Raw genomic sequence first — 12,137 nt, forward strand, 5'->3', positions numbered from 1 at the left:
TTGACCGGGATGAGTTTTATATCCGGGTCCGCTTCTTGCATAGTATTATCAGCTTCTATTAGTTCAGCTGCTAATCTAGCTCTCTCTCTTTCATCATCACTTTCTGGCATTTTACTGTCAGGAAGGTTATTCTGTTTGTTTGCAGATCAGGTTTCTTATGGAAACAAAGATTAGATGCACAATATTTTGGAACCGTGTATCCTTCAACGTTGATTGAACCAAGAACCATACATAGGAGTTCCCTCCTGCGAGGTTTGGCGGATTTTACCTCTCACCCACTCCAGACGTCTTTGGAGTATTATGGGAAAAAGGGGTCTGAGTGAAAGAGCACGACTGAGTTACTCTAAAGTCTTGCGTTAGTTTTATCGCCTATCCAAACACGTTGGGCGCCATGTAGTGTAGTTCCTATTATCCCAATAGGCTCTGCGCATTGGAATAATACCTCCAATAGTATAGACCTAGACCAGACGTTAACTAGGTCTTCTACTGTCGATATTAGACTTAAAGTTTTGGGTTTGCCAGCTAGCTCAGAGTTCACTAGAAACTTTCTCGAATAGGCAAGGAGGAGTTGAACCTCCCTGGATAGACAAGAAGGGATTTAGTTTCTGACAACCATAGAACATGACAACTTTGCTCTCCCCTAATCAAGAGTGTATCTCTAGAGTCGTGTGAAAACAAAAGACAACTTATTTTACTCAGTCAGTACGTGCATTCTTAGTTTCACCAGATTGTAGAGAAAAGGAAGAGACGGGCGTGTTCAATAAAATATGTTATTTATTGATCAGTCTCTTTTCTCGTACAAGAGAAATGGATCGATATTATCGCAATACTTATGGTTAAGTAAAGTGCATACAATAAAAGCAGAAGTATAAAATAATACTGTAAAAACATTTATATGGTTTCTAAGCCATATGGTGGTTTAAAATGGATAAAATAGATACATACATATAAACATTTGACTAATCGTACTCAACTGGTGCTTCTAACTACGCCTACCCCAGTGTACCTGACCTAAGCCTAATACGTGGGCGGGGATAGAAAGTAGCAGTTTAAGTTAAGTTTGTTTTGCCAAGTGACTGACTCAAGAATTCTCTGCAAGGGGTTATTCAGCTCTGTACCTGAGATCTAGGATGGTTGAGGGATAGTATCTCTCGTCTGAGGTCTCGATATTCCAAGCTGCCTGCGAGGGCTGCTCGGAAGCGCCGGAGCTGGATTTCTCGGCAGGAGAAAGACAGCATCTCGTTCTCAGCGCGTCAGGAAGGCGGGGCAGCGCCAGTGGGCTTCGCTCTCTGCTGGGCTTCGGCAAGTCTCGCTGCTCCGATCTCGTCACCACCGCGTGTGTTTGCTTAAGGCAATATCGGTAATATTTATACCTGTAAGGTGCCGAGATTGACGTAAGGATGGACATAGATACGTCAATAAGGATGTCATACGAGCTGGTCGTTAGCACATTCTTTTACTGAAGTTCTCGGTGAAATCAAAACAATGGCCGCAGGGTTTTTCCCAGGTTGTCATAGGTTTGATTTGTTTTGAGAACTCCGTATGCCTTATCAGGGGCTGGAGGAATATTGCTTTTGCCTAATTAGATGGCAAGCGTTATGACCTAATCAGATAACGCGCTCCTGTGCCGTGTTCTGGCGTAATCAGATAACGGTTTCTGCATCATGGGATGGCTGCTAGTTAACTTGTTAACCAGAATAGGGTCAGGAATAGGGGGATCGATACAGAACCTATAGGAATACATCACACTACCTGCACCGCGACCTAAGGACACTGCACGTCGCACCGCAGCGCCGACGCCAGCGCTCCTGACTTCAACCGCACGGAGTTTGATCTGCAACACGTGGGACTTCAAGGGCCTGACAACTTCTGCACTGCCGGAACTGATGCCTGGCGTCGCCTGGCAAAACCGGCTCTTCTAGGCTCATTACGAGGCCACCAACGCCCTGTATTTCTAAAGGTATTGTTTGCGTGTCGTACCAACACCATAGCTGGCCCATGACTCCACGATCAGCCAGAACTGGTTGGATTTGTTGTGAACGATGCTGTGATAGCCCCAAACTGAGCTATCGACTTCAATGAACTAGATTTTAAGTCTATATGGGAGGGATGGGCGGAAACAGAAGTGAAGAGACAGTGTACGTTTTTTAATGTTGGACAGCTTTATTGGCAGAAGTATTTAAAGGTACATAAATTCAGGGAAACAGGATCATAGACACTTTTGATTCTTCCTCCATCTTCTTCCCTTGTTAGCTTGTTCGCGCTGTTCTACAGCTGTGACCAGGAGGGGACCTATTGGAGGCTCAGACCGAAAAGAAACAAGAAGATGGCAGTGAGTATGAGTCCGTTCGTAAATCTTGTACAGGATAGATACCTTTACCGAACCCAAAGATAGTGAGGCGTGGTGAAGACAGGTCGGTATTTAGCATGTAGTGGCATAGGGTGGACGTGATTGAGGGTGAACATGATAGAGGGCGACAGGCAGAATTCCTATTTAGTCTTCTGGGTATTCATAATAAGCATTAGAAGAGGGGAACCTAAAAGGAAAAGAGGTAATTTAAAAACCAAATATGAGCCAAAATCCCTTTCTGTGCTTGTTTGTATTGGGTGAACTGGTCTCTCTCCACCAGTTACCGTGGATGAATAATATGTAAACGAAACTATGTGGAGGAATGAGAAAGGAAAAAAAAAACACAAGAGGCGCATGAGGAAGATAAAAGGAATATGGTTCAACTGAAAACTGCTCTGTTCCCACCCCTCTCCCGTGAGCTCTGATAAACCCACCAAGTTGCACCCTTTATCTCCCCTTCCTCCCGCATAAGTACCACGTCTGCCACAACTCTCCTGAGTTGCGGCGGGTAGCACATTCTCCTCCAAGGGTGACCACCACTCCTCACACCAGGCTTCCAGGCTGCCTTCTGGATCCTCGTCTGCAGGACACTCCTCCACTGCGTCTCCCGGCCATACCGTCTTCCTGATCTCTGCGTTTTCCTGCTGGTTCTGTGTATCTTCTGGCTTGTTCTGTTCATGCCCTCATTCCTCACACACTCCTGGATTGGTGGCTGGCTTTTCTTCTTCTTTGGCACTCTCCGATTGGCCCTTGGTATCAGTCACAAACCTCTTTCCTGTCTGTGACAGACAACAGTCCCTTTCTAGTTTCCCTCCTCTGCCTCCTACCTGCGATCGATATGAGGGTGAAGGTAGGTTTTGCTCTTTTCTCCGTGATTCCTCACAGTCTATTTTTGTTTATTGATATTTCTAAGAACTGTATGATGGATTTTTATTGTTTGTGGTCTTGTCTACACAGATAAAATACTGGATATTTTTCTAAAAACTGGTGTTATATGCAAATGATTTACACACTGCCTCTGAGATACGCCTGAATGCTTGTGTCAAGCTACCAAGAGGGTGAGCAGGGGTTATCTTAGAAGTGTATCCCGCTTATCCTGTTTGGGATAAACGGTCCCTTCTTGGACATGGTAACAACCTACAAACTAGAGACCCCCATTTCTAAGACTTACATATTCACAGTGCTTTCTGTCACAGGCTATGACCTAGCGCTAAGAATACACAAGTGACTATTGTCCACTGCACTAACCAAGATTTAATTCTGTGGCTCCGTGGTTACACACAGACTTCTTCTGCAGTGCATTAACTAATAGAGGTTTCATAATGAGTAACATCTCTTAATTTATTTTTTATTTAAGCTGAAAGTTATTTTATATGTAGCCACTGTAAAGATGAATTGTCACCAAAGAAGAGTTGAACTTGTAAGTTTATTCCACAAATAGAGAGTAGGTCAGACGGGCCCGGTGAATGAACACCAACTGAATCTGAGAACAGATTCTCTGGAGCCCAACCTGCCATTACAATATAATAGGTAGTATAGAGACAAAGAAATCCCCACATTCCATACCCTATATACTGTAAAAGAGCAGACATAAAATACATGTAATGAAGATACATAAAATGCATGTAATGAAATTATACAGTAAAACACTAGAACACCACAGCTACCGGACAGTGAAAGACCAAAAAAAGTACAGAATATTTTGTTTTTAGCCACACCTTTGACCCCGCCCCCACACTCACAGACTCTACCCCCATCATATGCGGTAGAACATTACCCGTACATTTTTTAATGCACTTTGGCCGCTGGTGAAGCCCACGCGTGCTATCAAATTAGAAGCAAGTATATGGGAGAGGCATAGAAGCAAACTAATGGTAAGTAAGGGGGGGGCTATAAGCCCACTGTAAGGTAACAATAGGTCTTGCAACAGACAGAGTATGAGCTGATTTAGGTGAAACTAAAGATGACCAGGTGTCAACCATACTAACTCCAAGTCAAGCTTGCACAGCAGTCCTAACAGGTAAAATAAACTACCAGTCTCTGAAAAAAGTAAATTAGTGAGATTTTCCAGTACACAGGCAATGGAAAACTGCTCTTGATAGGCAATTGAAAACTCTCAGCTGTATCCATAAACCTGTCTAAGCGATTGTTACATTCGCAGCCCCTCCAGAGGAGTTTAAGAAGCAAGACACCTGTGGACAATATAAACAGCTTACATACTGCGTCTACAGAAGTATCGAACGGTGTTATAACGTTTAACTCCTGTCTGCTGACAGAAGCACATAGAACCTGGACTTTAATATACACAAAACATAAGCCTGAGGCCAGTTTGAAAATCCCCTGCTGCTTCGTCGATAACTATTTTGCTTGCGCTGCAAAAAAGCTCACTCACGCGCGTGCGCAGTTGCTCTGTTAGACTCGACTTTACCCTCCCGCCCTGCGCATGCGCCCACTACTTCCCGGTATCTGTCATTGCTCCTTTTGAAACATGGCGCATTCGGCGGTGCTGCAGAGATGCTGCGTGCCAGCAAGAGGGAATCACACGGCCTCCGTCGTCTTTCTGCACGGATCAGGTCAGTGCTTCGAATGGGGTTTGATGCCAAACTGCAGTCAGCGAGGCAGACGCCTCTTTCCGAGCTCTCAAGTTTCCAAGTTCCCTGCACGAGTACCTCATCAAACCTAGATGTTCTATTTGACTTGTGGTCCTGGTTTTGATAATAAGTTCGGTATGACTACATGTCCCAGACTGCAAAGAAAGTACCTGTACTTGCGGTCCCCGCGCATGGAACTGGGAAACTCGAGAGAGATGCTGTTTTGGAAGCACCACTCCCGGGAATATGTTCTAGACAGAAATAGTGCCCTTGGTACTGGAAGGGTCACAGACACAAGGGTTAGACATTTGCCCGGTTATGGTACCAGCAAAGTAGGCAAATCCTGAAGGAGGCAAAGGTGGAAATCATAGAGAGCAGAACACAGGGTTTAAAGGGACAATGGATGAACAAAGTCTAAATACAATATCTTAGTTTCTTTTGGCAGTACTGCCTCAATTTCTTCAGAAGTGCAAGCAGTATTGAGACATGAATATTGTGTGCGTGCTAAAAGGGTTTTCCCTAGGATGACCAACTGGCATGGATGCAAATTAAGGACAGTGCGTGTAAAAATTCAGGACAAAGGGTCAAAATTCAGGACAAAAATTTAGGACCGGTCAAAATTCAGGACAAAAGTTACGTTTTACAGACACATCAGAGGAGGTTGCACAATACTATATAAGTAAGTAAATGGACAACCACTTAAGTACAAGTGAAAATAAGTTTATATTAGGTTGAGACAATTGTTCACTTCATGGTTTTTCAGTATCTGCGCAGCTTTAAGCAAATGTGCAGGTCTTTTTGTGGTAACAAAACTGCTGCCCACCCCCCCCTCCTTTCAGCTCCCAGGAGAAACGCCTGATGCCCGGTTCGGCCAGTCTGGCCTTGCTACCACCCTCCAATGGTGCCCCTCATCTTCACATAGATCCTCTCTCATGTGCATTTATTTTCTTTTATAGTGCTACTCATCCCAAGTATGTAGGGCAGAGTGTCGATGTGCGTTACAACACACACATATTATATAGAGACAATGACTCATACAAATGTGAAAGTCCATGTATAGGAAATGTTGCTTAAGATAATGGGGCTTACAATGTGTATTCATACTTTCATCCATCATTCAGTCTTTCATCATTCATTCTGTCTTTCATCATTCATTCTGTCCTTCCATCTGTGTGCCCATCCATGTCCATATTCAACCATTTACAAACCTATCCATCACCTATCCGACCGTCCATCCATCATTTCACTCATCCATCCCTCCATCCACCCTTTTACTCTAACATCCATTATCCATCCATCCACCCTTTCACCCTATCCAGCCGTACACTCATCCAGCCACTCTTCCACCCATCCATTTACTCATCCATCCAGCCATTTACTTATCCAGCCATCCTTTCACTTACTCATTCATCCACCCAGTCACTTATCCTTCTACCCATTCACCCGTTCAGTCATCCATTCACCCCTCCTCCCTTTCTCTCTCTCATCCCTCTTTCACTGAACCATCCATCCTTCCATCCACTCTTAGTACAGTGCTTAGTATAATGTGCGCCCGACTGGTATTTTTGTTGCTTCTGTCATTGCATACAAATATATAATACAAGTAACGTTACACGTAGAACAAGTAAAGTTACACCTACAACAAGCCAGAACTATTGGCTTTGTCAATGGTTGTTGGTTGCATAAAATAAAAAAGCAGCAACCATGGCTTCCTTGAATATAATATTGAAAATGTGTCAGTTTAAAATGATGACACTCTAAAAGAACTATAATCCTTTCCTTTGAACTTCTTTCACCGCCTTCCTTTGATGAACTACATTCTCACATAGCAGCAGTATGGGCGTTTTTGCACTTTCATGTGACCGAATGCCCTGCCCTGGACCCAGGCTGGAGGAGGTCACCACATGCTTACCAGCCGAGACTTGACCCATTGTCATTCTGTATGTGGCAATCAGCCGCATACAAAATGGCAATGGGAGGGTGGGGCTGCACTTGTGCTCCAAGGAGGAGTGCGAGGCGGCCTCATTAGGGAGCTGAGGCCTTTCGCAGGGAAATAGCTCTGTTTCATGAAAGGTCCAAAATTATGGACAAATGGCGTCCGTAAAAGGGATCCTCACGGACAACGGACGTGAGGTCGAATTTACGGACGGTCTGTGAAATTTACGAACGGTTGATCACCCTAGGTTTCCCCCGTACCATATGTGCCCAACTGCATGTGAAAACTGTTTCCCAACTATGAATTTTGGCCCTGGCATCACGCTAATCTAGCCTGGGTGCAGGGGGCTAGGCCAGTCCTTGGAAACGTTTGGCCTGGATTTTGTTCTATAACCTGAAGGGAACGCAGAAAGTGTGCTCTCACAATGGGTGTGGAACTACTTTTCATGCAGTGGGTGAATCGCGTGAAGTTGTGCCGGGCACCATGTTTTTGTGAACCATTAGTCAAACTAGACCTTTTGTCTCTGTGCCAGAGAGAAAAATCCACAGACTTTCATGTAAAGTTCTACTGCTTTGTGAACCCTTGAACCATACGCTGACATTACTTGTGACTACTAAATGAGTGAATGTGCAGTGACAGTTTAGCAAATGTGTGGCAGTAGGATGCTATGCGTGGAATGAGTCTGGGTACTAAGATAAGTGGGTTTCTTATTGAATGACCATTGATTTAGCATGGCACCAGATCTAGGGTGATACAGCTTCTCTAGACAGTGGAAGTATTGGGCTGTATTCCTGTAGTTGAATGGTGGAGGTCCTGACCAGAAAGTTCCCACTTTGTTCCAGTTCACAGTGTTTCATGGCCAAGGAAGCGAGAGCTCTGTAGAGAACTCTGATGACTGAATGGCCAGGGCTGGTCTTTGCATGCCACAGAACAAGAGACCCACGTCTAGGCATACCCATCCCACTTGGGGTGAAAAGTGCTGTGGCAACAAATGATGGGGAGAATGCTCAATGAATCAAACATTCACCTCGAGTCATGAGGGGTGTTACCCCAAAACTGGTCTCAGGATGCTTTCAATAGACCGGCTTGGCAGTTCAGAATGGACTGTTCTCTTGAGGCACAGGGTCAAGACTGATCTGCATATGACTTGGTCTAAACTGAGGTGATGTAGTGAGCAAAAGAATGATAGATTTAACCCAGATCTCTTAACTAGGGTGAATGTTTAATTCATTCAGAATTCCTTCCGTCATTTGTTGCCGGAGCACTTTTCGCCCAAAGTGGGATGTGTATGACCAGACGTGGGTCCCTTGCTCACTGTGCCACTGGATTCAAGGTAGCCTGGCTGATGTGGGGTGTTACTCTGAAACCGATCCCAGGATGACCCGGCTTGGCAGTTCATGCTGGACTGCTACCATGAAGAGAAGGGTCAAGACTGATTTGCATATGGCTTGGTCTAAACTGGGGTGGCATAGTGCGCAAAAGAACAAATGATTTAACCCTGATCTCTTGACTCTGGGTGAATGTTTGATTTATTCAGCAATCCGTCTATCATTTGTTTCTGCAGCACCCTGCTAATGCAGCACAACAGCAGCAGCATGAGTAGATAACGTGAGTTACACGTTTAAAACTGAGCTTGATGTGCCAGCTGTCTTCTGCAGTGGGAACAGTGGCTGGTGCATAAGCAATCTCATATTTAGTGCAAACTGATGAACTTAACTACAAAATATCCAGCACGAGCAGAGACCTCGTGAAATGTACCTGTGCCTAAAACCTATGCTTGAGTTTGATATCCTTTGGGCACTTGAGCTTCTCCTAGAGCAGGGAGAGGGTGCCATCAAGGGTGTACATGTTTTCTTAAGAATCATAACCCTATAGGTGAGCCCAATTAAACTGTGTAGTATTTACATTTTACTATATATATTAAAGTACTTTATTTTGCCTAAGATAGGCACTGGACTGAACAATGCATTATGTGTTTGGAGCTCTTGTCTTACACACTACTTCTTCCCTAAGAAACTCTTTCTGTTTGTCCTCGCTACCCTGAGAGCAATGTGGGTAAATGGCCGTTCTTGGTTATTTAGCTCATAGAATAGGGCTTCATTTGTATTCTGCCTATTGCTCTACCTTTTATTGAGTGCGCCTGGTTTAATTCTGTTCTGTTCGGATGGAGACCAGGTTCTCCTGGCATGCTTCATAAATGATCTCCTCCCAAGTGGTAACCTCAAATTTAAGAGGATGGCTCGGTAGTAACTTCAGGTAATGTATTAATGTTAGTTTGATTTAATATTCAAGCACCTCTCTGTACTCCCCGTGTCAAACTGGCACGCACGGGAGGCAAAGCCTTCTCCCATCTAGATTCCCCGTACTGGAATAAACTCCCTATACAGATGCGCCAGTGCACACATTTCATAGCCTTCAGAAAACTTCTGAAAACTGAACTGTTCTATTCCCCCTCGGTATGGCCACAAGCAGTCTCAGCACATAGATACCCCGTATGGGGTGATTCAGGCGCTATACAAGTCACATAAAATAAAAAGTAATAATACCAATATTTTTTATTGTGCATGTGTTGAATTCATTTTGTAATTTATTTTTTAAAGAAAATCCATGGAAGTTAAATGTAAATATTGTTGAAAAGAAACATGCTCGGTTTTTGCGCTCATGCGCCTCTAAGCATTTTATTTTATTAGGAACACATGGTTATTTTTGTAAAAGGTACCCTCTTGTTATGGAGAAAATAACTCGGCCCATATAGATTGATGGTGATGAAATAGCATAGATTGTTCTGTTTCGATATTCAGACGAAAGGCTCAGTTAAAAAGCAAAAGTATTAGATCAGATTAAATCATTGTATTACACTAGCAGTTTACTTGGATTATCGAAGCTGTTTTCCGAAATAGACATTTAAGATTTGGGGTGGATTCCCAATACTTTTTGCAGGCACAAGTAGACACAAATTCCAGTAAAATTAATAATGCGTGCACATGTGTAAAGAATGCACTCACTACCCATGTCGTAATGAACACATAATACAAAAGTCTAACTGAGACTTTCCTGTGAGGTGGCCACAGGAATAAAAAGAAATTTATGAACCACTCACAAAATAGTAACTTTTTGGTCAGTCACAATCATGTGGTCATGAACGTGCAGACTTTTATATGATCCCTCAATGTGCACATTATTTGAATCGCGAGTAAGTGCAGCAGAAAGGGAGAGAAATCACGTCAGTCTATCTAGAAGGAGGGGAGCATTGTACAGTAACACCATTCACAGTACTGTAAACAAGCAATGATATACAAAATACACGTTGCCTTTTGAATCAGTAGCAGCAGCAAAATAATAATAATTAAAAAGCACACTAGTAGAGAGGGGTATGGGAGCAAAATGGAGTGAGTAGGGTTGAAGGTGGGTAGTTAAAAAGTAAATATGCCAAGTAGCAGAAACGGTATATTAGAAAGAAAAAGCGGACATGCCAAGAAGGGTGAATGCATAATAAGCTACCAATAAAGTTAAAAACTCTCCTGACATACTTTCCTTTAGGAAAGGACTCAAAACCTGGCTATATACCTTTATAACCTCTCTTCAAGTACTAGAGACTCAACATCTCTCTGGTGCTCTGTGTGTTGAGCTGCTAAGTGCCTAGACGCCCTCTGGTAGTACTGCACTATATAAATGAATAAATAATATGATGCCAACAGGTGAGATTGACAAAAAAGACAACCAACGGTAAGCAATCGGTTGCCCTAAAGCCCAATATAATTATTGGTATTGTCCACAATAGATATTTGACAACCAACAGGAAAAAGCTGCCTGTAGGCTAGTCTTAAATATTACTGTTAGCGATATAAAAAATATCCACTTTTTTTTTTAACCCTACTGCTGAACAAAGTATGCGTTTAAAATATTTAACAGCCTCACAAATGAGCACAATTAGAAAAATAGGTGCAAGTCTCAAGTGTGTCTGTGATGTACAATGCAATGAGTAACTTTGTATTTGAAACCCTGACATCCAGTGGGATTGAACTGCTTGAATGAAAAAAGGCCCTTTAGTGTTGCTGTTCCTTTAGTTTGCTGGGTGATTAGGTATCCGTGCTTCGGCTGTGTAGAACCATACACCTTCCTCCGTAATGATAAAGACATTTCAAGGACTCGCCCATCATTTCTACTTAAGTTAGAGAGTCACATGAAGTACTAAGTCTTTCTACTTCCCACGTTTTTCAAAGCACTTATTGAACTTTTAAAGTAAACACACATATTCCCGTTAAATATGGTGTCCATAAATATATAAAAGAAGCCTTCAAATGCCTCTTTAGCTCTTTTGGATTGTGTCCAGTATTCTGTCGTGTTCTTCTGTTGAGGTATTTTCAGGTCAAAAGGCATTGATGATCATGCAGTCAGGTGCAAGGCAGCGTCCATGGCTTTCAAACACCCCAGCCTTCTCAACAGTATCTCAAGAGAATCCACTTTTTTAAAACATTGTGCATTGGACTTCAACTGGACTCTGGCTTCCCAGGCATTTCTCTTCTATGCATACTCCAATGTCTTTAACAGTGGAGAAGGAGGTTGAATGATTCTGGTGGTACAGGAAATGTACAGCAAAATATAGAAGTGTAATTGTGTGGGTTACTTCAGTTTCATCAGTGGACAGAACCCCACCTCTACTTTCAGCTGGAGGTACATGTGCTTAGCCTCAATCAAATATTAAGGTGCAGGAATCGGGTCTCCGGGATATAAAAACGTCCACTCTTTCACATTTTGGGGCCTGTTTTAAATAATCCACCAAAAGCTTAAAAAAAATTCAGTGAGATTCTGTGGGTTTTTTGAGAATTGGCAGAGCTGCCACGACCAGTATATACAGGACTCGATCAGCGCCCTAAGCTCCACAAACCACTCAAAGAAGCCACCGGACGTTCAAGTAACCAGCCGAACACATACAACCATACAACTGCAACACCGACCCACATACAAGAAAGAACCAGAAACATACAGCCCAGCCACTGTGCAACCCATGTGATGGTGAGCCATGGCAAGGATCCCACAGTTAGGAAGCACCACTCTGTATGCCTGCCTCCACTCCACACACTTGAGAATGAAGGATGCTGACAATCAACAGAGCACACTCGCTCCAAGAGACAAAACAATAGTTTTGTGGTAATACATTCCCAATGGCTCGCATTCCAGCGGCCATCATCAACATTGTCAAGATAGACACCGCAAGCAACAACTCTATCCCTGCCCTTTCATCAGAACCACCCATTCA

The 12,137-nt window shown here is 43.3% G+C and overlaps 1 protein-coding gene across 2 annotated transcripts in view; it reads left to right on the forward strand.

Moving 5' to 3' along the window:
- Nucleotides 1–4,800: 4,800 nt before the first annotated feature.
- The window catches only part of LYPLAL1 (lysophospholipase like 1), a 180,747-nt gene continuing 173,410 nt past the window's right edge, over nucleotides 4,801–12,137 (forward strand). The window contains exon 1 of one of the 2 annotated variants that reach the window (XM_078649792.1): nucleotides 4,801–4,923. In XM_078649792.1, coding sequence (XP_078505918.1) covers nucleotides 4,839–4,923 — 85 coding nt within the window. In that variant the 5' untranslated portion in view covers nucleotides 4,801–4,838. The remainder of the gene's footprint in view (nucleotides 4,924–12,137) is intronic. The other variant, XM_078649793.1, reaches the window with a different exon arrangement.

Source organism: Lissotriton helveticus, chromosome 6 (assembly GCF_964261635.1).
Source record: "Lissotriton helveticus chromosome 6, aLisHel1.1, whole genome shotgun sequence".
NCBI lineage: Eukaryota > Metazoa > Chordata > Amphibia > Caudata > Salamandridae > Lissotriton > Lissotriton helveticus.